General features: G+C 32.1%; 2 protein-coding genes across 5 annotated transcripts; one reads left to right on the forward strand and one right to left on the reverse strand.

Moving 5' to 3' along the window:
- Positions 1–5,192: 5,192 nt before the first annotated feature.
- LOC107953839 (L-gulonolactone oxidase 3) lies at positions 5,193–11,017 on the forward strand. 2 transcript variants are annotated; one of them, XM_016889267.2, is made up of 4 exons: positions 5,193–6,309; positions 8,535–8,790; positions 9,406–10,247; positions 10,665–11,017. In XM_016889267.2, the coding sequence occupies exons 1-3, from the start codon at positions 5,635–5,637 to the stop codon at positions 10,221–10,223; spliced, it is 1,749 nt and encodes a 582-aa protein (XP_016744756.1). In that variant the 5' UTR covers positions 5,193–5,634; the 3' UTR covers positions 10,224–10,247; positions 10,665–11,017. The 2 variants fall into 2 exon arrangements, with proteins under 2 accessions (XP_016744756.1, XP_016744757.1); XM_016889268.2 differs by having other exon boundaries at positions 9,406–9,969.
- Positions 11,018–14,977: 3,960 nt separating this feature from the next.
- On the reverse strand, positions 14,978–22,506 carry LOC107953838 (protein EMBRYONIC FLOWER 1). Of its 3 annotated transcripts, none has more exons than XM_041097052.1 (7): positions 22,250–22,506; positions 21,035–21,196; positions 19,805–20,220; positions 19,620–19,727; positions 18,061–19,505; positions 15,664–17,408; positions 14,978–15,550 (listed from the first exon to the last, which is right to left on the reverse strand). In XM_041097052.1, exons 2-6 carry the CDS (start codon positions 21,193–21,195, stop codon positions 15,687–15,689), a joined length of 3,852 nt encoding a protein of 1,283 aa, XP_040952986.1. In that variant the 5' UTR covers position 21,196; positions 22,250–22,506; the 3' UTR covers positions 14,978–15,550; positions 15,664–15,686. The 3 variants fall into 3 exon arrangements, with proteins under 3 accessions (XP_040952986.1, XP_016744750.2, XP_016744752.2); XM_016889261.2 differs by having other exon boundaries at positions 21,035–21,206; positions 22,250–22,505; XM_016889263.2 differs by lacking the exon at positions 21,035–21,196.
- Between the last annotated feature and the right edge of the window lie 5,185 nt (positions 22,507–27,691).

The following is a 27,691-nucleotide window of genomic DNA, read 5'->3' on the forward strand; positions in this document are numbered from 1 at the left end:
AAAATAATTAAAACTCGATAATACAAAATGAAAAAAAAAATTGCTTTGGATCCCATCACATCAAAATTACGTGCGAGCTAGTTAATTAGTTAGTTAATCTGAATTAAATTATTCATTGAGTATTTGTCATAATTTATTTTGATTTAAGTAGCCAATATGAATGGTGTTAACTTCAAAATAAAAATAAATATAAATATTAACGCAGAAAAATTATAAATTTATTAAATTTAAAACAGTAAAAAGGTAAAAATATCAACATAATGCAAATGCATAAATATGATGAAATTGAATTTAATGTAACAAACAAAGCAAAAGCTAGAATGGCCTAATTTTTGCGTAACTTTTATGCCTCTCTACCCTCTTGACAAGCTTTATTGGCAAGTAAGGTTTCTGTGAGCTATTTTGGCTATTTCATCTTTGACTTCTACCCAATCCTTTGAATTGATTTAGGGGTTTTTTACTCTCGTATGAAGCCCTTCCATGACTTAGCTTGGATTCTGGGAATTCTTAATCTAGGTATAAGTGAATTTGGATAGTTGTTCTAAGGAAAAGAAATAAAAATTGATTTGGTGCCAATCATACTTATGAAATTTGACTTGTGGTTTGTGTATACATGAAATTTTGATTTTGATTTAATTATACACATTTAAATAAATGAATTAATATATTTATTTTCATATTGGGTTAATATAATTGTTTGTGTATGCTATCAACTTACAATTGTGTTAATTTGATAATGTTGTAAGTGATTTTTGAAAATTGAATCAAATCAAAATTTTATGTGTATACAAAATTAAAGCTCATATATGACATTGCAGATGAAGTCGAAGTTTATGTATAATTTTAATATTTATCTTAAAAATATCTTGAATTTTATATAATTTAAAAATATCTTGAATGCTTAGAACATTATTCAAACATATATAAAATATCTCGAGTTATAGCTTCTAAATAAAGGAAGAATTGTCAAAATTTAATCTAAACAAACAATAACTCTAAATAATTCTGCCATACGGGAAGATTTGAATCTTCTCAATTAAACTTAAAATTTTGGACTAGCACATTGCTAATTTACTATATACCACATGAAATATGAGGAAAAAAAAGTGATGGTTCATTTTGAGGTCAACTCACCGAGCTATGATGGATCCAAGTGGAACCGACCTGTCATCCTTCCACTGCCGAAAGCGGGAGATAATCGCTGCTCTGTGAAACCAGCCTCACGCAGTACTCTCCACTCTAAGAACCACGAGAACCGGAGCTTTCGCTCAATCCCCTCGGCCCAAACTTTCGGTTTGGTATGGGTAAGTCAGATGTAGACCACAATGGATCTAGCTCAATAAAACGAACCCATGTCCCAGCTCCTTAATGCTCCTACTTAGGTTACAGGCTTGCGTTACCAAGCTCAGCAAGCTGTGATACGGGAAAGTAGATATATAAAGAACTAATACTTGTTGTCTTCTATCTGTGTGGGATTGGAAACTCTTTGCTCAACCTAAACCTCTGCTTCCCTCTTGTCCCCCTCGATAACTTCAAAGCGCATCTATGGCGAATCCCCATCTCCTTCAATGGGTAACTTCCTTTCCTTCCTTTTGTTAATAAAAGATGGACATATATGGGTTTAATTGGGTCTATGTTTCGATTGAAAATTCTTCCCACCATGATACAAAAAATGCCGCCTGTTGTCGGATCGAATCTTCACAAAACCATCCAATATGAAACACTTCAAACTTTTGGTTTTTTGCACAAGTGAGAGGTCAAATTCTTCTTCTTATCTGACAAATCATAATTCTATAACCAGGTGCAGTATTTTTCTAGAATTAATCATCAATATTAGAGGATAGAAGGATAGAAAATTTCCTGCCCTTAGCCTCTTAAAAAATGGAACCTAGTGTTCATATATGATGAAAGCCTGAAACTATGATCTTTATAGTACAGAAATAAAGAGACTAAGAGCTTGTGTTCTTGGTAATGATAAGTACTGTATTTAATTAATTGTATAACTAATGTTGTTTCTGAAAAAGAGGTTAATGATGGATATAGGCCTGGGGCATTGGGGCCATCAGGCTTCCTAGAAGAATCTAATGGCCAACTGGTGCATTGCTATCAAGCTAAAGCCTTACAAATTACAATAACTCCCGGGTAAATCATTTCAATTTGTAATTTCATTCAAACGTGGTTATTTTATCCCTAAAATTCCACACAGTTCCAAGTGGAGCATCAGAATTTAACTCTAAAAACCACGAGACCCAGAATTCAACTCTTAGCTTTGGAACAGACAAGCCAGAATCAGACCACGCTGAGTGCCCCACCTAGGTTACAAGCTTACGTTACCAAGCTCGGCGGCCAATGGAAATCACGGTATATTATTTCTGGTCTATGTGAGATTGGAAACAGCAGCTTCTCGCTGCAGCCACCTCTGCTTCCCCTTGTCCCTCTCCACTAAATTCAAAGCAAATCTTCAATGGGTAATTCATGGGTTTATTTGGGTCTATGCTTCAATTGAAAATTCTTTCTACCATGATACATAAAATGCCCCCTGTTGTCGAATTAATCTTCACAAATCATCAAATATGAAATAACATCAAACTGCATTTTCTAGACCATTTTTTGATTTGTAATTTCGGACAGGAGATGCTGCGACATAGGGTGTAAAATCTCCTCCAACTAAATCTTATCTGACAAATCATATTTCTATAATCAGCCGGGGTGTTTTTCCAGAATCAATCATCAAAAATTAGAGGACAGAAGAGTGAAAAGTTCCTGCCTTAAGCCTCTTAATATGGAACCATTAAATGATGTTCTAGTATTCATATATGCTGAAATACAGAGACAAACAGTTGGTCTTACTTCTCATTACAATCTTTTTACTATTGGCTCAAGTTTCACTACTTTACCCAGTCTAAGATATCACAAAGACCGGGCTCTATCCACTTACCTTCCATTTTTTTCAAACCCAAGAATGTTTCCAAGGTTGGAATCTACCCAAAGTTCTTGTATTTTAATTCACTCCAACTTTTATTTTTAATAATTTATTTTATTTATTTTTTAAATTTCAAAATTCAAAATTCAAGTATAATTGTTAATATAGTTAAAATTTTTCTGTTAAATGTGTTAGCATAACATTTTAGAATAACATAAATATTCATTTTGTAGTCATGTAACAAAAAAAAATTGGCATTGTAGTAAATTTAATTTTTTATTTATTTTTTAAGGAGTCAAAACGTAATTTAATTATATTATTTTATAATTTAATTATTTCTTAAGATTTGCATAGCAATTTTTTTCCCTTTTTAGAGGCAAAGTTTCAGTCTACCTCTTAAATTTGCTTTGACTATTGTCGTACTCTGAAAACTTAAGTTAAAATTTTGAATATAATATTTATAATAATGTATCTTTTGGACTATTATTTATTTTTTAAAAATAAATGTATTTTAGAATAAATTTGAATTACTATAGTAAATCATTGGAATGTGAAAATAACATGGAAAAGAATAAAAACATGACATGGCATAAAAATTAATATAAATAAGACAAAAAAATAGAAATAGAAATAATGATTAATATGTGAAACTTTATACAAACTTGTAATATACTTGAAAAACATAAAAAATATACAAAAACACATCAACATATAATTTTTGTTCTAAATTGGACCAATAAATTATGTAAAATATAAAATAAATGTAGATAAAATATAAACATAGAATTTATTTTCCCTAAATTTAATCACTATGATTAACTGTACAGAATATTGGATAAAATGAAACAACAAAAAATAATTAAAATACAATAAGGTTACAGTAAGCTGTAAAACATTATATAAAATGAATATAAAAATACAATATTTTAAATACCTTAAAAAATAACACCAATATTTTTTTCTCTTTTATGTTATTCCCTATTTCTTTTTTTTTTCTTATTTCCTTTTCATAAAAATAAACAAATACCCTAAATACTCCTTCAACCCCGCCCAAGCTTAGCTTAATTGCACCCAAAATTGAAATTGTGCATTCCCCTTGATTGGGATAACTTTTAATTTAGGTTATAGATATCTTTATAGATTTAAAGAGAAAAAAAAAACGTTGACTCCTACAATCAAACCCCCTTCATAAATGTAATTATCTACTTCTTTGGATGTCCTTTCCATTAAATAAAAATATAAGAAGCTAGACTTAAAAGTTGATGTCCCATGAGAATTGGATTTAAAAGTAAATTGGGAAAATGTTCGGTTTTTGAAGTTAAATTGTGAGCATTCTCGATGGTGTAATGTTGGTGGAAGGAAGGCAACATGACATAATATTGGTATAGACAAATAACATGGGAGTTATTTGAGCTATCAAGGAAGCGTTGTCGAAGTAATCAAATTCAACAATAATCAGGCGCATAACTCAACTTTTGCAGAGTGTGAAGAAATGGTCAATTAAATATGTCCCTAGTGAAGAAAATGTTGAAGTTGATTTCATTGCCAAGTTGACCTTTGATAAAAGGGAATATTTACTGTTATATGTAGATTCTTCTTTTAACTCTTTCTAACTTCTTGTAAAATGTTTTATTTTATTCATAAAAAAAATTGATGTCTTAACCTTGTCTCATAAATTTAAGATTTACGAATTTCTTTTTTTTAAGTGCTCAAAAATTGAATTCATCAAAAGTTTTTGGATCTTTATCTCATCGATGTAGAATGATTTTACAAAAAAAAAATGACAATTGTAATAGGGCTTTATTTTTGATGCAATACTTAAAATTACTTTTAATTTCTCTTCAATCCATAAATAAAAGGATAATGAGTTTCAACGCACTTAAACCCACGTCCTCTTATATTGATAATAATTTTCATACCAATTGAATTAAGACTCAATCGACTATTAAGAATATTATTTTAAAAGCAGGGATCGACTTACTTATTTTAAAATTAATTAGCTTGTTAATTTAGTAATATAATTAATTTTCATGTATGTAATATTTTTTTTATTTTGAAGAAAACCCAAATTAGTGATGGTTAAATTTAGTAATTTATGTGTCAACGTAGCAAAAAAAAAACGTAAAAGCATTAAATGGATTAATAAATTTTAAGGCTCCATTTACCAAACTATTAAAGATCAAGTAGGACCACGACTCATTATTGCTTTCCTTTCAGCCAAATATTATGAGTGAGAGACATCTGGCCCAATAATAAACGCGTCAACCGCATGAGCAAAGAGTTCCACAGTCGCACGAAAATGGCTATAACAGCCCCCAACTCAATCTTACTTCCTCTTATTGTTGTTCATATATACCACTAAAAAAGAAAACCCATCTCCTCCTAAACAACACAAATGTGGGAAAAAAAACATTTTTTGAAGGTAAAAGTCTTTTTTGGTGCAAAGTGGGGAATTTTTTATGTCATATTAGTGTCAAATCATATATTACCATGTATATTACTCTATCCTATATATGCTCCAAAGTCTATCTTGGTCTTCAATGCAAGAAATCTTCTCTTTTTATAATTTATTTCTTCAAAAGTTTCTTCTAAGCATTACTTTCTATTCTATCAAAAATCCCATAATTTAACACATTCTCTTTACCAAATTAACACTCTCCATTCTACAAAGCTCAGATCTGCCAACAGTGATTGAATTTTCCAGAAATAAAATGTATTATTTTAGGTGGCTCCTAGGTTTTCTTCACCTACTGGTATGGGGATCAATCATCCTGGTCCATGCTATTCCAGCACCAGACCCGGTTCAATGCAACCGAACAATCTGTACCCTCTCCAATTCCTATGGTGCATGGGGAGATCGAAAGGACTGCAGTGTCAAAAGCGTTGTATACCCAACGACTGAAGAAGAGCTTCGCTCTGCCGTCGCTCACGCCAATAAAAACAAACTCAAAGTGAAAGTAGTCAGCAAGTTTTCACACACGATCCCCAAACTAGCTTGCCCTTCATCACTGGGTCATGATTCGTTGTTGATAAGTACGGCGAAATATGATTCCGGTATTGAGATTGATTCGGTCAATTTGGCGGTGACGGCCGATGCCGGAGTGGCGCTACGGGATGTGATTGATAAGGTTGAAGAGGCGGGGTTGAGCCTGGTTGCGGCGCCGTATTGGGAGGGTGTGAGCGTGGCGGGGATGATAAGCACCGGGGCACATGGAAGTTCGTGGTGGGGCAAAGGAGGAGCTGTTCATGATCATGTTATTGGGCTCAGCATGATTGTTCCAGGTAATGAATCAGAAGGGTATGCAAAAGTCAAACAAATTGGAGCACAAGATCAACTCCTTAATGCAGCAAAAGTTTCTTTAGGAATTTTGGGTGTCATCTCCAAGGTAACTATTTCTCTTTCCTTGTTTGAATTGCTGTGAATTCCATCTTAATAGGGTGATTTTCGAAAAGTTTTAATATGGCGAATATTTTTTTTAAATATTAAAAATTAAGTTTTTTAAATATTAATAAAATTGTTACATCATCAAATTTTAATATGAAATTATTATTATACACTCATTCATAAAAAAATTTATTTATGGACCATTTCCACCACATTATTGATGGCCCATTTTCAATTATTTAATAATATTTTAACAATTTTTTCTATGTACACATAATTTTGATAAATTTTTTACTCTAAACTTGAATCTAGAATCCCGAACCCTAAACCAAAAATTTAGAACCCCAAACCCTTGCACCTTAAACTCGAATCCTAAATCTCGAACTCGTAATCTGTATCACTGAACCCTTGAACATTAAACCAAAATCTGTAACCTCGAACTTTTGAACCCTTAACCTAAACCTTGATCCCTGAACCCAAAGCACAAACCCAAACCTGAACCCTGAACCTTAAATCTCAAACTCAAATCATAAATCTCGAGGTTTGGAGTTTAAGATTTAGGGTTCGAGTTCAAGGTTCGGGGTTCAAGAAAAAATAATTACCAAAATCATGTGTCAATGGCATGAAAAAAAATTGCACAAAAATTACTAATTTTTTTTAAATGGGTTGCACAAAAATAAAAAATATTAACTTATGAAAAACAAAATAATTAAAATTTGTAAAAGAATAAAAGATGTTTGTTTATAATTTAAAAAATTATTTATTTTAAGTAATTTAGTTAAAGTTAAATTAAGTTGGAGAAGATATTAGATATAGATGAGTGTATAATAATACTTTGTTACCTTTAAAATTTAATGATGTGGTACTATTTTATTGGTGCCTAAAAACTATACATTTTAGGATGATCCTAATATAATTTATTTTCATATTTTAAAAAAAAATAAAATATATGTAAAAGTACCATAGAAATCACTATATTAAGAGTTAGATCATATTTTATTAAAAATTTTATCTATTTTTATTGTTAAAAACCCATCATTATACATTAACATTAAAAACACGTATCCTGTCAGCCTTATCAATTTTTAATAGTACAAATAAATAAAGTTTCTAACATAAAAAATTAATTTATTCTTTAATATATAAATTAATTACTTAATTTTTAAATAAAAAATAAAATATAATCTAACTTCTAATAACCTCTATATAATATTTTACGCTCAAAAGTTAGACTCATATATTCAAAACTTAAATTTCTTTTCATTTAATTTAATGGTTAACAGTTCATTAAGATTATGCAAAAAATTTCATATGAAACATAAATCGCGTCAACGCAAAAAAGAAAATTGAAAATTTTAAATAATTTTTTTAACTTATAAATAAAAATGAAAAACTAAATCTATAATTTTATCAAAACACACCCATTAACAGCAAATTTTGACATTAAAAAAATGAGAAACTTTGACAGGAAAAGTACGAAGAACCTAACAGTGGCGTAAGTCTTAAATAATTACAGTTGTCTGTATCATGTTATGTTCCTAATTGTTTTTATTAACATTTTATTATTCTTAGAAAAAGAAAAATAGCTATTAGAAAACTTTGCACTAAAGGAAACATAGGGTGTCTACCTCAATCAAAAAACTGAAATTTTATATTAAAAAAAATCCCAACTTTGGATATGATGTTCACGTTCACCTATTATTTCATGTGAATTTAATCTATAAATTACATTAGGAATCAGTATAAACATTTTTATAATCACATATTCAAATTTAAGATTTTAAAATTTGATTTTTTTTTAAATTCAAAATTTTTAGTCCAGTCATTAAAATTCTAAGTATTTTTTTTATTAGAATTGGTCAAATTGGAAATTTGATGATTAACATAAAATAAATATGTTAAATTGATAAAATTTGACAAAAAAACTTGAAACGATAATAATTAAATTAAAATTTTTAAAATGAAAAAAAGAAAGAAAGATCAAATATCAAATTCTATACAATTACATGAACTTTTAACCTTAAATTTATTTATTTGAATAGATAAATTATATGTTTATAATTCCTAAAATAATTTTTTTTAATAATTGAGGGAAGGGGAATAAAATTGTCTGGGATCGAACTTAAGTTCTTATATTTATGACATAACGCTTTTCTCGTTAAATTCACGTTATTTATTTGCAATAAATTTATGTGGTATGAAATTTAACAACATATATATATACAGGTGAAGTTGTCTCTGGAGAGAGGATTCAAGAGAAGCATTACATATAATTTCACAAGTGATTCTTCAATTGAAAACAATTTCATGGAACATGGAAAGAAATACGAGTTCGGAGACATCACATGGTATCCATCAAAACATACGGCAGTGTATAGATATGACAGTAGAGTTCCCATGGACACCCCTGGCGATGGAATTAACGACTTTCTTGGCTTTCAATCTAATGAAATCCTCATCTCTAAATCGGTCAGAGCATCAGGTAAAATTATTTTAGGGTTAATTGCACATTCTTGATCTATATTTCAAATTAATTGATTTCTTGATCAAGTAAATCTCTATTTTTGGGTCAATTTTTATAGTTGCACATTTTTAATGTATAATTCTCTAACTTCAAAATGTTTAAATTGTATTTTTTTTTAAACATAAGTTCATTACTTCATTTTAGTTAAATTTTTTTTGTCAATTGATATGTTAGTTTAAATATTAACTTAAATTTGACATATAATATTTAAAATACGTAAATCAAGTTTTAAGTATATCTTTACATATTGTATGAATTATTTAGGTTGAGTGAAAAGCGTCCTAAATTTTAATCAGGTTTGATTCAAGCAATCTCTTATATAAATATACATCATATTTGAGTTGACATTTAACTTTTAAATTAATGTTAGATTAATATAATGACTTGATTAATACTGATACTTTGAGAGTCAATTAGGGTACTTATAGTTTAGAAACCAAATTAAAATCTAAATCATAGTTTAAGGACGCTTACTGCCATTGATCTGTGGGTATAAACTCTGGTTATTGTCATTTTAAAAAATATGTATATCATTGCATAGTTTTGGTCTTTGAATATGAGAAAATTTTGCAGAAAAACTATTCGAGAGTACCAAAAGTGTGAATGGAGAATGCACGCTGGCGGATACTACATTATGGTACAAGAAGCAAATTGGCAATGGATTGAAGAACAATGGGCAGATTTTCACAGGTTATCCAGTAGTGGGTCGCCAAGGGAAAATGCAGACATCAGGTTCATGCTTATATTCACCTAAAACAAGAATCGATGCCTCCTGTGCTTGGGATCCAAGAATCAAAGGACTATTCTTTTATGAATCAACGGCAATATTTACTGCTACAAAGTTTGTAGACTTCATCAAAGATGTTAAAAAATTGAGGGACCTTAAACCAGAAAACTTTTGTGGGATCGATCACTATAATGGGTTCTTGATTCGATACATAAAGGCTTCAAAGGCATATCTAGGCCAATCTGAGGACTCCATAGTTGTTGATTTCAACTATTATCGAGCTGATGAAGCTTCCACCCCGAGGTTAAACCAAGATGTAATGGAAGAAGTGGAGCAAATGGCGTTTTTCAAGTATGGGGCTCGCCCACATTGGGCTAAAAACAGGAACTTGGCGTTTTTGAAAGTTCAAAGTAAGTACCTAAACTTTAATATGTTTATTGCAGTGAAGAAGCAATTAGACCCAGAAAATATGTTGTCGAGTGAATGGTCGGATGAGATATTATTTGGGAAAGGTGTTAGAAGTGATGGATGTGCTTTAGAAGGGCTTTGCATATGTTCAGAAGATAGACATTGCAGTCCAAGTAAAGGGTATTTTTGCAAACCAGGGCTTGTTTACAGTGAAGCTAGAGTTTGCAGATATTCACCATCATCCTCCAATCTTTGATTTTTTTAGCGGATTGGTCTTCAGGTTTTCTCCTTTTTCTTAAAAAAAAAATTCAAAGAAACAACTTAGTATTTTTGCTAAGCGAGACAATAATAATAAGCATTGTTTTTAAAGAAGAAAAAGAACATTGTTGGTTTAGATATTTGATTCTAATGGTGCAATTTGCAAATTCCCATACAAAAATTGATTAGTGAAAATACATTTTTTTTCCTTTGAGTTTCGAGAGCATAAAAAGTTAAACAGCATAAATGTTATTTAAAATAAAATTTAAAATATTTTACTAATAATTTTCAAATCTTACAATTATTTAATTCAAAAACATCATAATTTTAAATTTAACCTTCAACATTTACACTTTTTTTTTTTCAATTTAACACACCCAACCTTTTAAAAGGAATTGAATTACCCTTATTCTTCTGTCTGGGCCTTATACTTCTTTAGGTCATCCAAGGGCTCCTTGATATCCTCTTTCCTTTGGAGGGCTTCCACTAACTCAACAACCTAGGCACGAACCCTATCACGCTCAGCCACCAGTTGGTCGCAACAGAGAATCAATGTCTCCTTTTCCTTCTTCAGGGTGTCATTAGAAGTTTCGAAGAAGCCCACCTGAGTTTGCAAGCGATTGGCCTTATCTTTAGCTCTGCCTGCTAAAGTATACGCCTCGAGTTTGGCCTTCGGAAGCTCATCCACCACCCACTAACACTCCGTCAACTCATCTTTAACCTTCTTCAATGTATCATTAAACTTCAGTGCTTCTTGCTTTAAGACTTTATAATAATTAAGTATATAGTCTATATTTGTTTGCATATGCCGACTAGTCGCAAGGATGGAGTCCTGTGTAGCAAGGACAGAGAACTCAGTTTTAGTAACAAGGTCCAAAAGGGTGGGTGGTGTAGTTGTATTTGAAGGACCTAGAAGTACAAGCACAACCGACGTCAATAAAAAAAAATGAATGACTTCACAAAATCGTGAAGAAAACATAGACACCATACCTGAAGAAGAAATTTCAGTGGGCAATAGATAGCTTACCTAAGTTGAGCCAACATTGGAAAAAATCACCCCTAGAGGGGGGCCTATGACGTGGTCCCGAGAGGACCCCCTTAGAGCTGATTAGTGGAAGTTTAGACAACACTTGTTGAGGGAGCAGCAGGCTCCCAGATGGTCAACCCTCAAGGCTTTGGTTAGCCCTGTCCCTTAACTATGATAAATTTCTTTTACCTCTTGGATGGCTTCTCAGACTGCTTCCTTAGTCTTTTCCTGGCAGGAGCGACTATCGCACTAGCAAGGGCAACATCCAAGATTTGGAATCTATCTGTCTAGTTGCAGGAATTTAGGTAATTGGAGTTGAAGTAACTGCACATAGGAAAAACATTATCAAAATCAATAAAAATAAGCCACAATATCAGCAATTAGAAAAAATTTGACAAGGTTAAAGGAAAGGTATGACGGAAAATGGGAGGCCCCATCATGACGACCCTCCAACCCTGTTGTGCCACTCCATCCGTTGTTTAACGAACTCTCGAAGCTAATGACCATGTTTACCAGAGGGACATCTAAAGGGGCCTCCTCCTCCTCCTCCTCATCCCCTGGAGCTTGGAAGATGTTTCCTCACCTGGAGCTTGAGCTTGACTTCAAGAAGCAATGGAGTTCTTGCACCAACAACGATGGTTGTGTTGGTCCTCACAACAACAGGAGGTTTCTCAACCTTCGAGGGGATAAGGGGTAAGGAACGATGCTTGCCATCTGGAACCCTTCATTTTTTATCCAAACATTTCTTGTAATTTACAATGTCTTGCAAAGGTTCCTCCATTAGCCTGTGGAGGATTAAGGCCACTATATATATCCTCTAAATCAAAAGGCCACGACTGATCCCATAGCTTAAATTTGCCGCCATTAATGAAACCAATGTGGAAACTACTCTCGAAATAACCATTTGCGCCCTTATTAAACAGGCAGTACTCGAAGATTTTATGAAGGGTGATATCCCGGGGAACTATGAGGAGATACTTCCTATTCATCATCTTAAATTGCTCCTTAGCCCCATCGTAACCCTTTAATGGAGGCTTATAATTACAAAGCTCAATGGGAGGCAAGCTCCACTCGATGGGAAAATCAAAACTCTCACCAAACTTCAGCTCCACACGTATGACAAGAAATTTTAATCATTTTACATAATATCCATATCACTTAGAGATTAAATAAAATATAAAATCATTAAAAACCAAAACTAACCGTTTTGGGTGCTTTAAAACCCTAAAAAAAACTAAAGCCCCCCCAGTTTCGGTTGCTTGCATTGTAAAGAGGGCCAAAGCTGAAGAAAAAAAGAAGCCGGGGCTTTATATGGAAACTTTCAACTTTCAACTTTCAATTACACCAAGTCAATCGAATAGATCTATTAAAATCAGTTTCAACTTTCAATTGACTATAATTTTATTGTAGATTTTAGACATTGATATGTCTGTAGCTCCTCGAGTGTTCGTCCCTTGGTCTCCGGAATTACTTTCCGATTAACACAGTTCCAACACCACATATCAACACAAAATTGAGGAATGTATATTTAAACCCGAATCAAAGAAAAATAAAACTAATAATTTAAGTTATAATTTTGTACGAATGATTTAATTAGAAACTTATTAATAATCCAGTCATCATTTACGTAGATTATTTCACATACTATTATGCAATGTTTTTTATTCTATTTCGAATCTATTTTATACTCATGTATATAATTTATTTTAAAACTTTGGTACATAGGATCTATAAATTAAAATTTCTCCTTTTGTTATTTTTAGTGTATCTTTAAAAAAATTTTATTAATAATTCATTTGATGTTCGACCGTTGATATTGATATTTACATAATATATGATTGAAATTATTGTTGTTATGCTTGTTTGTATTTGTTTGTTAATTGTTTGTTATTCATTGGTGTACATTTTATTTTCGAATTATCCTTTTTTGCGTTGTACGTAAACATTAAATCGCATTACATTGTTTAAAATATTACATTTTATTAAAATATCGAAATAGTTTTATTTATAAGTTTCCAAAATACCCGGTATCCAAAGATTCTCGAGAAAATTGTGCTCTAACTTTGGGCTTCAATTCTCTTCGTTGAATTTAAGTGGCCGAGTATCTTTTTTCAATAAAATCGTACAAATTTCAAATAATGCTTATTCTCGAGAACTCAAAATGTTGAATCCTAACTCACTGGATATGACATTTTGCTATCTCGAATTAAGGATTTTTAAAAAATAAAGGCAATATTCTATGTTTGGAATTTTGAGAAATTGTGCCCTAATTTTGAGAAATTGTGCTCTAACAATTGAATATCCTTTTTAAACTTCACTGCATGAGTTTTAAAAATCAAAAGAAAAGCTCATTTTCGAGGATGCGAAACATCACATCCTAACTCATTGGGTGTGACATTCTATCTTGCGAAATAAGAGGGCCTTAGCATGCATTTTGATTTATACAAGTTTTTTTTTAAATAAAAGGATCGTATTTTTAATCTTTTTGAGTTTTCGATATTCGGCATTAAGACATTAATTAATTAACTAGGTACCAATTTTAGGCGTATCGAGAGTGCTAATCCTTCCTCGTGCGTAACCGACTCCCGAACCCATTTTCTAGATTTCGTAGACCAAAAATAAATCATTTTAGTAAATTTAAATTTTTATTAAAATGATTAAATTATGAGGTGATCTGATCACACCTAAATAAAAAAAATTGGTGGCGACTCCAATTTTCGTTTTTTTTTTTCAAGAACTATTTTTTTATTATCAAAAAGTGGTTTCGACAAGCATGTGCCGTGTTGTCCTTCAGTCGATACCAAATAATATAGGTTCAATTATGATTAAGATTTCGATGTGTTCCAATTTGTTTCAACCCATACCAACTTGTACCAATGCATATTAATCCATATTGATTGGTACAAAATTTTAATATTTAGGGTCTGTTTGATTGCCAGTAAAATATTTTCCGTAAAATGATTTCGGGAAAATGTTTTAATTTTCTGTAAAATGATTTACTGGAAAATATTTTCTGATGTTTGATTGAATCTGTGTAAAATATTTTTGGCAGTTTGACAAATTTCTTGGAAATATTTTTCGAAAAAATTATTTTTACATATATTGATATATATTAATAAATTTTTATATTTTAAATTATTTTTACATATATTGTAATAATTTATTTATAATAATACTCAATTATTAAGCCACAATATTAATAGTTATAAATTGAAAAAAATTAATATCAAATAAATTATTTGTAATTGTGTTAAAAAAAAGTATTGAATAATTAAAAAAACAAGTTACTGGAAAATCGATAAATAGAAGCAATTTTCTATCGGAAATGAAGGAAAGAATGAAGGAGGCGACAGAGAGGAGAGCACAGAAAATGTCTTACGGAAATTGAAAGGGTAAGACATTTTCCCTAAAATGTAACCCATTTTCCCTTTTTTTAGAGTTCATTTTCCAAATGGAAAATGTTTTCCGCCAATCAAACGCTGGAAAAGTTGGAAATGATTTTCCGGAAAATTAATTCCTTCAATCAAATAGACCCTTATATGCAATATATATACTTGTGTACATGATACTCCAACACTCACTTCAAATCAGAATAACATAGCTTCTCATGCTAAAAAGGAGAATTCACTGGAACTTGGATAATCTTCATCTCAGGACTCTCATGATAAGAGAAATCATGTTATCCATAAAAGTTAGTTTAGTAATCAAAAAGGGAAAGCACAACATACACGATAAAACAGCAAAACGACTTTGGAAGGTATTTATGTATATCCCACAGGCTTCATAGGATACCATCCATGTTTATCTCTTCTTCTCAAACCTTAAGAACTGTAAATTACAACTGAATAATTACTAAAAATACAGGTATAGAGTATCCCTATAAGGCTCTTATATTGACTAATTGCCTGTTCTGTTTCCACTCTCAATAACTGGCTCAAGAATGGAGCATAAACCAACTTATTTAAGTGACAAACAAGCACTTTTGAGTACAAATAAAGGGCAGTATTTAGGTTTTACAAACACTTGTTCAGGACAACGCCAGCATACAACATCGAATAATTTCAGTTGACATGTAATGTAAGGGCGGGTGTGCAGGGGTCGAGGCATATGCAAATATTTACAGGCCTTACCGTGCACCTAGCTTTTTCTTTTTTCAAGGCCAAAAAATTCAACTTGTGTAGTAAATATGACCGGTTTGAAGTCAGACATTTGATAAAGCTTTTAAGCTTTTCTGTTTTTTTTTTTTTTGGGGGGGGGGTGTTGTTCCTGGGCATCAAAGAGGGTGCTTCGGGTTTTTCCTGCAGAAAATTAGACAAGTCAATTTGTAATTGAAGAATTCAGGTAGAGGAAGTGCAACGGAAGGGATCGGTTTGAAACCAGAATGAAGATGAAAGGGGATTTGAGATGCTACCAGAAAATATAATTGTAACAGTCTCATGAAGTTCGATTTCGTGAATGCTCTTTCCTAATTGCATGCTTCCTCTCACGCTTGTGCCCAACCAATTTTACCAATCCAGATGACGGAGCTTTTTCCCTTCCAAATTTAAGGTCTTCACCACCAATCATGTACTTATTTCCAGCTTCAGGCACCGTAAAATCAGCAGGGTTTCTATTAATGTGGCAGATACCAGTCTCTGAACCACTTTTTGGATGGAAGAGAGTGCCGCTCATAGAATGAGCCTTATGCTTCTGTTTTGTTGCACTCTCCTTTGGATGAAATGTCATGGGAAACATCGTAAAATCTGCAGTTCCAAGCGCCAATTTCGGCAAACTATGAACAGGAACAGATCCACAAGTTGTGTTTAAGCCTCTATATGAAGATGAAGTTTTTTGTGATCTGTGGTTTTTACTCTGCCTTTGCGAGTCTGAGCATTTGTTTTTCTCTTTTTCTCGAGACTTCAGTGAAATTTGACCCACAAAATCAGGTGCTTTCTTGAAACTTTTACCATGCTGGAATGAAGTAGAAGGACCGACTGCTGGAGTGGCTGGCATACACTCACAGAAACTCTCAGGTAGGTGGTTTTTACTGTAGCAATCAAATGATAGATGTTTCATTGAATTGGTTCTATATCCCCCTGATGGCATGCTTGAAAACTCCTTAGGACGATGACCAGGAACAAAAGAAGTTTTCTTAACAAATCTTTGGTTTCCATCAACATCAACTGATGCCCCTGACTGTAACCCTGCATCCATAAGACTGAGTAAATGCATGGCTGGTATTGTTTCATTCGAATACAGATCTAACGGCCCTGCCCCATTATGCTTGCAAGAAAATGAGTAATCTGTATGTGTCCTTCTAAGCGCTTCAGAATCAAACTTCCTACAATGCTTCTCATAGTTTGAAGCCAGATTCAAGAAGTTCCAGTCATCATTTCGGCTCATATTTCCCTTAGGTAGACTGCTGGGGCAATGTGAAAGCACATCTAAACTTGCAACCTGATCAGCACACTTTTGAGGGATGCTGTGCACATAGGAAATGCTACTCGGTATCATGGATGACCATAGGTGAGCTACTTCTTTATTCTGCGGTGGAGCACTCTGGCATGTGTTACAAACTCCCAAAGCCTGCACATTAGCATGAGAGGACCTTTGCCCAACCATGTTCCTTACCTGCTGGCAATTTTGAGCACTGTTTTGCCTGATGGAATTGGTGGCAGAAAATTGGACCCCATTCAATGGCTTCTCTCCACATAGAGGAAAAGGTCTAAAGCCTGCAGGGGGGTCACCTTGTTCCAACTGGCTCATCTTGTACTGGTTTCGGTCTATATGAGAGAAATAATCCACTGACTTTTGCTTGCTGGATCCCACATTATCGCCTCTTGCAAACTTGCCAATTCTTCCGTTTTTAGCTTGAGCTTCCAGTTTATCTGGGGTCTCTTGAAACAGGATCATCTCTTCATTTTCATATACTTTATTAAGATCCACCCTCTGATGAATTTTGGTGTTACTGGTTTCTGGCAGCTGTTTATCAATTTCAGTATCAGGAAGACACCGTTCATACTGATTCTTTGCCATGAGTTCAGCAATTTCCATTATGTCATCTGCAGCTCCTTGCTCAGAAACCATTTCAACACGTTGATCATAATGCTCCCTAGCAACTGTTGCATGGTCTGGAAACTCCATAGTTCTCCCATTGTTGCTTGTACCACTGAAAGCCTGCAAAAGAGATAAGATGGAAAGAAACCCTCTTCTCAATTTCACAGAAACAACATGATGGAAAAACAGATGCATTAATTAGCAGAACTTTTCCTCATTACGTTGGAAATGTTTGCCATAAAGTTCACATGATTGCTTAAGTTAATGCTACATATATATGCCATCTTCAAAGTTATCAACAAAAATGCTAGTATCTAAGCTTTCATATATTAGATAACATGAGCTTATATCAGAACCCATTAGTGTTTTAAAAAATTCCAAGAGATCTGTATTTTGGAGTAAGGATTAAGGATGGAAGCAAAAGTTGTTTCAAAGCAAAAGAAAAAGATGTGAACCAGTTTTCCCAAAAAAGAAAAAGATGTATGTACCTTTTTGAAGTTTTATAACTGGTTGAAGAAAAGGGAAAGTTTCAGGCTCAAAAATATATAGATAGTTGATCTGAAAATTCCAGAAACTTTATTCTAAATGCTAATCATAACTTGAATAATTCATGTATGTCAAAACTGAATGTAAAAACAAACTTGGTTACAGAGGAAAAATAAATGTGGGGAAAGATCACACAAATGATTCTGCAAAAATATCTTATGAATTTATTTTCTTTTTCATTATAAATGCCAGTTCACTACTTGATCAACAGAATAAAAGTTCATACCATTTGCAGCATTGTGGAACAACTCCCAACTTCATCAGGAGATCTGTGCTTCTGCGTCTCATTTAGGAACGGTATTCCGTATGTGATTTGATTACTGTTGAGATCAACATGCATTCCCTTCCAAAGGTAGGCATCAACTTGAGATTTAGTTGGAAAAGTAGACTCTCCAACATGGTTCATGTTTAGATCTTTCCTCCTAGCATCATATTCACTAAGAACACACCCTTGGCAAGATGATAAAGATTGTAGCCCATCTCTTATTGGAGTACTACATTTTGCATCATATCTTTTAGCAGGAAAGCAATTACTAAGGGAAAATTGCACTCCTTTTTCAGGTGATGCATCCTGGGTTACTTCAAGAGGAACAGCTACATTCCCAATTTGTCTTATTTCTACATCTTCCCTTGAAGTCAGACCTTCTCTGAGAATGCCATTGTTCCAAGGAACTGGAGAAGCTTGCCGATCATGATCTAGATGCATCTTGCTCTTTTTCTTCAACAAATTAGACTTTTTTTCTGCCTTTGCGGCAGATAGAGTTAAGGGATTGAACCCACTGCCTGCAGATACATCATTTGATTTGTACAAAGCAATATCAGTGGCATCACTCTTAGTGGCATCTCCAGGCTTTTTCTGTCTTTCCTTCTGCAGATTTTCTCGAGACAGATGCAAGGATGGACATTGATCAATACTCTGGGTCTTTTTGTTTTTCTTCTTTCCTAGAATAGGACTTCTATCAACTTTAAAGTTAACCAAATTGCTCTTTGCTGGAGTCTGTAAGCTGCTTCTGTTAATTGTACCTTCTGAATCAGAACTTGTGATTCCATCAGCAGTTTCTGCATCTCTGTTGAAGGTACTAAGGTTTTTATGGCCATTATTTGGAGAGCTCATCAATTCCCCAGGCATCCATTCTTCATCCTGTGGCATCTTTCTTTTCCTTCTATGAGCCAAACTACTCATAACATTTCCATGGAAAGTGACCGGACCTTCGGAAGCAGATACTGAATCTATGTGTACGAACGCATCAGGATTGGTACTAGAAGGAGAATCCTCTGTACTCGTGAGATTAGTTTTTTCATCTTTGTTTTTACCCAACAATTCGGTCAGCAGACGCACCTTACGATTTTTTCTTCGATGCACGCTGCCAGATGCAGTTCCAGGCAATACCTCATCACTATCAGATGATGCGTAATCACAATCATCTAATTCCAAAGAAGAATGTCCATCTGTATGAATCTTGAAAGTATCAGGAACCCTATGAACTGTACTTGCTATTCCATGGGATCCACAACCTTTTACCAACTCCATCTGTTGATCACAGGCAGATTTTCCTGTTTGACGTATTTCAGTGGCATCCTTAACTGCATGCTCCACATTTGATTCAGGAAGCTTGACACCAGCAACTTCATTATCTTCTAAATTGGGATTATGATGTTGCAGAGACGCCACTGTTGCAGAAATAAGAAACAGTGTTATTGCAGCTACTGTTGTTCCAGTTTCAGTTGCAATGCAGGAAAATGCTTAAGTTTATTTATATGGTCTTTTACTCATGGTAGACATACCTTTTTCATCTAAACGAAGTGCTTGCTTCATAAGGCTAGCAATAACTTCTATTCCAGCATATTTCGGAATCTCCTTATTAATGTTATTTTCTAAGATATCTGTTTGCCCTGGAAAAACAACCAAAACAATTGAAGTTCTAATTTAGTGGTAGCCACATGAAGACTGAGCTAGGATAGATATATACCTATGACCTGTACATCTGTGTTTTCCACTCTCTTGTCACTTTTACCACTAACGAAAGGATGACTGCTATTAACATTCAAACAAGCAATAGCATCACATTTTCTTGAGTCAACATTACTCTTTCCAGCCTGCAGCAAACCTGATGAAGACACTACAGAATCCCCAAGGGATGACACAAGGGGACAAGAGCCAAAGGATTTCAATTTGCTACTATCATTAGTAACATTTCTTTCTTCATTTATACTGCCTTCAGCCCCAGTGTCCCGCAGACAGTTCTGGCAACACCACCATCTGAACTTTGGAACAAGTAAAGGAGGAAGCTTACAGTTCTGTTCTTTAAATATATTCTGGCCACCATCTAATGCAAATGGCCAACTTTTCTTCCAGTCTTTCCTGCGCATCTCAGATGCATATCCACTGCATTTAAATCAAAGGGAATTTATGAGGAAGATTTCCAATATAGCAACTAGCAAGTTTGAAGGGAGTACTCAAAGAACTATAAATCTGCAGAAGCCATTTATAGATATCAAATCTTGCAATAAATTTCCCTCAAATTATAAAGGGAATTTATGAGTAAGACTTCCAACATGACCATTAATGCACTGCATAAAGCAACTAGCAAGTCTGAAAGTAGTGCTCAAAGAACTATGTATCAGCAGAAACCATTTATAGATATCAAATCTTGCAATAAGTTTACTCAACTTATAACTGTAATCCCTTTATTCGATGCCATTACATAAATTAGATGTTTAGTATACTTTCATATTTGTTGGAGATATGATCTCAACATTCCATTCTATCTCAAACAATCTGTTGATAAAGAATAAAATACCTCAGCTAATGCACTAATTTATAGCTAGAATATCCAAGACATTTTGATCCAATCCCTAAAATGTGGAGAAAAGTCATCGTGCACACACACAAACAAGAAAGCTATGAAGTTAGTGAGGAAGCATGAACAACTGAAGGAAAGAAATAAGTTAATTAATTCTATCAATAATTCTCATTTTGATAGATGATTTCAAAAGCATTTATTAGGATATACCCTCACGTATCAATTGATTCCACTAAGGAAAGATACCTCTCTCACATAGGTACACTCGCTGCATATAGCCCACACTCAAACTGCAGCTACCATAAACCCATTTTCAACAACAATGGTAGTATATAGAGAGGTTGAGGAAGTTCAACAAGTAGACAAGAGCACTGAATATTAAGGATCATGGCTTACCGAATAGAAAAATGTTCACACTTCCTAGTATCAATGTCATCATTAGCATTGATAAGATCTATGGATATTGAGTCAATCTTTATGGGTGATTCCATGGACTTGGCGACAAGATTAGAACTGCAACTGTGATGAGTTTCCTTGACCACAGTAGTTGTCTCCATGCTATGAGTAACTAACGGATAACACCAATGTGCAACAATTAGATATGCCATGAGCATTGATAACAATACATAGTAACAGTGTAACTATATCCATAAGCTGCCATGAGCATTGATAACAATACATAGTAACAGTGTAACTATATCCATAAGCTGCCATGAGCATTGATAACAATACATGGTAACAGTGTGACCATGTCCATAAGCTATGTAATCAACATGCATGAAGCTCTAAGATATTAAGTATATCACAAGAACTTAAGCACGCACTTAATGATTCCTAGGAATTCAAGATGAAATAACAGCAATACAGTAAGACGGATACAATAGAAAAGATGAGAAGCTGGAAAGCCCCTATATATGGTGATTTATTACATAAAATAATAACTTATAGCAGTAGAGGACTGAATACTATTCAAAGGGAACAAAATTGGAAACCCTAGTTCCCATGAAACCAAACATAAATATGATTGCAGTTACAGCATTAATGTTTCAATAACATCCTAATAAATTATATAGCAAAACCCATCCATTTAGGATACAAAGTAAATCATCAAATTACACCAATAAGGTAAAAAAACATGTTAGGGTTTTATCAGATAATACGAACTAAAGTTTTCGATGAGAATAATAGTCTTGTTATCAATGCAAAAATAATAAGCTTTAAAACTCACCTCCAAGCCTTCGGGTTTGATGTTACAATAATCCATAAAATGAAAAATTTTATCTAGGGTTTCATAACTATCAAAATTCACAAGCTAGTGAACAGTGAACATCATTTCTACGACCACAAAACCGATAAAAGAGTACATAAAATATCCATTAAAAAGGTGAATATATTAACTCATAAAGCAAACCCAGATGCCAAAACGTCAATAAAAGTCTAAACTTAACGTACTAAACACAGTAAACTAACCCAAGATAACTGAAATAAACAAAAAGCTCCAGCTCAGCTTAAACTCGTATTAATCAAAAGGAAACAAATCAATAACAAAACAAACCCAGAGCTTTAAATTGTAATTAGATCAGAAAAAAATACCTTTATTTGAGTTATTACCTCTTAAGACAATCTAAAACCAACCCAGCTTCGATTCTTCACGGCCAGTCGAGAAAATGGTATCAAAAGGAAGAACATTGATCGACCTAGTAGAAGATTGAGTCTTTCTGAAGAGATCTGAAGCTCGTCGTGTATAATTTGAGTGCGACGTTTGGAGAAACCCTAGCTTCAACAAAGGAGAGGTTTTTCGATTCTTTTAGAGAGAGAGAGAAAGAAGAGTAGACAAGAAAAGAGTTTTTATCTTTTGTCCTTGAAAGGAGGGTCTTTTGTTGTTGTTGTATTAAAAATCATCTGTAAAAAAAATATTTCTATATAATTTATTTTATTTTATTTATTTAGAAAGTATAAGAGAGAAAACCAATGCTAGGAAAAAGAACCAATGGATTTGGCCCACGTGGAAGTGAGGTTCGGTTCTTATCACAATTCCATTATGGGTGTTGCCCTAGATTGGAATAATGAAAAAAGCGCACTATTAGAACGCGTTGGTACACGCTCCTGTTCCCAAAGCATTAAATATTAGTAGATTTTCATAAGACATCCCTGTACTATGCACTTTTTTTAGATTTAGTCTCTCTATTATAATTTAATTATTTCTAATATCTCTACTTTTCAAAATGAATAATTTTTTTTAAAATTTTGAATCAAATTAATTATATATAAAAAATAATTTTATGTAAATTTAATTATAAAGTATAGAAAGTATTAAAATAAAATATATTTTAAGTAATGATACAAACTCTAAATCAATTTATATTAAATGTAATATAAATTTTAAATATAATTATATTTAGATAACTATAATATAATTTTGTTAATATAATTATTTTAAATTTAACTTGAATCAATTTAGAATTTGTATCATTATTTATAAATTAGAATAAATATCAAAGTTATACATGAATTTTGATTCAATGTGCAATGTCATATATAAACTTTAGTTTTGTGCAATTTTATACATGAAATTTTAATTTGATTCAATTTTCCCGAATCACTAACAACATTATTGAATTAGCACAATTTTACGTTGATATATTGTTTACAAAAATAATTATATTAACTGAATAGGAAAATAAATATATATATTCATTTCTTTAAATGTGTACAATTGAATCAAAATCAAAGTTTCATGTATGCATATGTACCACAATTCAAATTCCATGTGTATAATTGCACCAAATTGAAATTCATATATTGAATTGCACATTGGACAAAAATTCATGTATAAATTTGATATTTATCCCCTAAAATTTATTATATACTAATATTTAATATACTTCATAATTAAATTTACATAAAAATATTTTTATATATATATAATTAGTTTGATTTAAAATAAAAAAATCTTGATCAAATTTGATTTAATATGGACAGACTAAATAGCTCGAGAGACCTTATTACGATTTATGGAGTAAATAACATACTTTTTTATATTTTTATATTTTTTATATTTTTAATTTTATTAAATATTTAAATTTATTTTTAAAAAAATTAATTTCAAAGAGTTTTTAATTTTTCAAAAAAAATTATACTTCTATTGAAAATATGAAAAAAATAATAATTTTTTAAACATTTTTGTAATTGTTTATGTGGTTTTAAGAGTAAAGATCAATTTGACAAAAAAATGTAAATGTTAAGGATAAAAAAGTTGTTTTGCCTTCTTTCAACAATTCTAATAGTAAAATTGATGAAAGGACCAAGATTTATAAATAAAAAAAAAAGAATGGGGACTCAAAGTCTAAATGTTAAATTTTAGAAGAGTACAAGACTTTTGACATATTTAAATCTACTCTAAATTATTAATTATAGTTGAAAGACTAAATACGTAAAAAATGCATGGTGCAAGGACTTTATTTAGAAATTGACCTAAAAAAACCTTTTAATACTCGTTCTATCTACGGTCTTAAAGATGCCTTCCCACGTAAACACCCTTTCATTGGAGCGTGTAATGGAATACCCATCAAAGAGCGTGGAGTTAGTTTGAGATGAAAACCCTAAGGATTAATTTCTTTCTTTTTCTTTTTTTTTTAATTTCCGTGATGTAAATGTAATGGGTGAGTGTTTAACCCTAGCTAGCCCATTTTCACATTAAAAATGCCTAACCCCCGAACCTTTGGCTGGCCTACAAAACTAGTTACTAAATTTATGGCATTTAGGGTGTGGATCACATGCATTTGGGTTCGGGACATTTACATTTCAATCTTCATGACATGTTCGTCTTTTGATACATTAATAGTTATATACTGTTGATTTATTTATAAAATTTGAAGTTTTTAATAAAGGAGAGTGATGATCATATGATATACGATTTTTGTCATTTGTAAATTATTTCTCGTAAAAAAAGGCATCTTTTACTTTTATTCCACCCATAAAATCACCCCAACTTTCACCTAAATTGTACCATACTTTGATGCTTTAAACTTACAATCTCCTCACCATAAATTCTTTCATTATCCAAATGTATAAGTTGATAATGTTCCAAAACCAAAGTGATAGATTCTTTACTTGAAGAATAGGGAAAAACTTGAATAAAGTCATAAAAATATAAAGAAATTAGGGGAGAAAAGTTCATCCCCTATTGGGTAGGTGGGGGTTTAACGTAGTAAATAGGAGAGGGAAAAAAACACCCCTATCGAAAATAAGTGAAATATATGCTCACTTTTGTTAATTATGACGTGTTGAATGAGAAAAATAAAAAAGGTTGACATCTTTACTTATAGATTAAGTATATTAAATCAATTTGGTTGTTGATCTTTTTCCAAATTAAAAGAAATCATTGAATCCATTTGGAAAGAGTGTCCAAAAACATGCATGATATAGTATATATTTACACGTATGTAAATATCTTTTCCCATATATGTTCATAGCTGATTTAACTTTTTTTTTATTTCTCTCGATGTTTACTGGTCGTAAGAGTTAATCTGAGTCAGATTTTATTTCGAGATAAACTCTTTTAATATTTTTTATTTATCTACAAATTTAAAATTTAAAATATTACTTGAGAAATATTCAACTACTTACTACATATACTAATTGGTTTATCGGATGCACATGAATTGGCCATTTTCATCTAGTTCTCATGTTTTTGTTGGTTTATATTTAAACAACAGTGAGATGAATAAGATATTTAGAGTTTTTAGTTTAGTTGGTTTCGAAGGCGTGGTGGCACTGCTAGCTAGCACATGTTCCCAACTAGAATGTGTAACACTTATTTAAAAGAAACCATGCATATGATATGGATCGACAAAATCATATCAACCATATGTTCCTTCCTACATCACATTAAAAACACAAACTCACTTTCAGGTCAAAGAAAAAAATCAAGGCCGGCATCAATTGTTTTCCAATATTGATGATGAATGCTCTCTCCCAATGGGTTTTACAACTTTATATTGTTTTAGATTCAGAATCTTAAAATCTAAAATCCCTTCTCTTATTTTTTATTTATTTATATTTAGTGCAGAAATAGTGTTAGATTGAAAGTGGGTGGCTAAGATGGATCCAGTACACACTACACAGTATCCTCTCTCTTTATATACAGGGCCGGAGTTTCTCAGTCTGAACTCAGGGGTCAGTGAACCCATTGATATTTGTGTTGAATTTGAGAAGGAAAAAAATTGTCATAGATATTGAGGATTTGTTGGGTCTAATGACTGAAAGATACATCACTCTTCTTGTGGAGAGGGCCCTCCTTTATAATGTTTCTGCCATCATAGGCATATAGACCCAACACCAATAAACAATTATATAGTAAAAAGGAATTTCATTATTATTATTATTATTTCTTTTGATGACCTAAGTTCCCAAAATCGTAGCTACCGCTTCCTGAAAATATCTGAAATGGCTCCCATTATTATTTGCAGTTCTCATACAAAAAACTAAGTTTGACTTTGAATATGTATAAAGATATTGTGGTTAATTATCTGATGTATTATATTTGGTGGATCTGATAGTTTGTGTCATGCGACACAAGATTGCAAGAAAGAAAATCCGAAAACTCCTTAAGACGGCAGTCGCCCAATCGCTTGGACAATGAGAAGCCACCTAATCTGCCGGATTACGATTAGGGTACTAAATTATGACTCGAAAATCTCACCTCAGGTTTTGGGTAAGTAAGAAAGCATAAACTTTAAAACAAAAATCTTGTCGAAAAAGCTGTAAATCTCACAAAATCCTGGTTATAATTTTCATGGATATCTCTTTGTTCTCGATTTATCTCAATTTAAAGGAACATATATATATAGGGACTCATTTTTCTGTATATATAATCTGGGTAAGATGTCAGCTCATCAGCAAAAAGGTTAGTTGATTATATAAAGGGAAAGATATTATCAATGATGAGTTTATTTTATGCTGGAAAAATGGTAATTGATTTTATTTTGAAACGTTTTGGGGCAAAACCCAGAACTTTTTCTGTGCTAAAAAAGGTTTGTTTTCTCTAAAATAACATAAACATTTTTTTTAAGAAAAAGAAAAAAAACCAGTTCAAGGCTGAATTAAAAGAGAAAAGACAAGTGTATGGTATATATACACACGTCACTATGTAGTGTATATATATGTATATACATATCTACTCATTTTCCTACCAGATCTCTTATATATACATATACATCTGCGCTAAGTTCTGATTATAGTTTTGATTAAGCTACAAAACTCAGTTGTATAGCTTTCTGCCAATTCCGGTGAATTTGTCTTCTTTGATGCATGCATGCGTCCGTATCTTTGCTTTTGTAAATAATAATAATAATATTGCGAGGTCTTTTATTTCTTTAAAAAATTTTGATTATTTAATATTGTATTTGAATATATTTGTTTTTAATAAATAAATAAAAATCAAACTAAGACTTTATTCTTCAGAATATTCAGTAGTCATGATTAAAGATTATAGGACATTTGATTTAAGTGTTAGTGTCGGATTTTTAATTGTAAGATCTTTATTAGAGAGAGTTGGTTAGGTGCATAACATGATTGTGGGTTTGTGATTTTTTTTATTTTTTTTTTGTAAACCAAATATTTATAAGTATGGACCAAATCCAAATTGCATGAGTTTATTTTTATCATTAAATCCTATCCATGAATTAATGCCTTGTGGACATTAAATTGTTTGGAAAGACAAATGTATTTAGGGCCATCCAGTTTTGTAGTTTGTTTGTGAAAGGGACGGCAAGCTATACATGAAAGAGGAATGATGGCACTGAATGAATGTCTGTTTTATTGGTAAAACTTTAATGTCTTTTAATTAAGGTATTAAATTTTAATCTGAAGAAAATAATGTTAAAGGTTTAATTTAATTCGGTTTTAAATTTTATTATAAAGAATAATTTCATCCATACCACTGTTTGGTACAGAGAAAATGGAAAGTTGATGAATTAAGGTCCGTAATTTTTAATTTTCTTCTTAATCTTTAATTTTATTCTCAAATAATCTCTAAACTTTGTTTTAGTA

Source organism: Gossypium hirsutum, chromosome D07 (assembly GCF_007990345.1).
Source record: "Gossypium hirsutum isolate 1008001.06 chromosome D07, Gossypium_hirsutum_v2.1, whole genome shotgun sequence".
NCBI classification, from domain to species: Eukaryota; Viridiplantae; Streptophyta; class Magnoliopsida; order Malvales; family Malvaceae; genus Gossypium; species Gossypium hirsutum.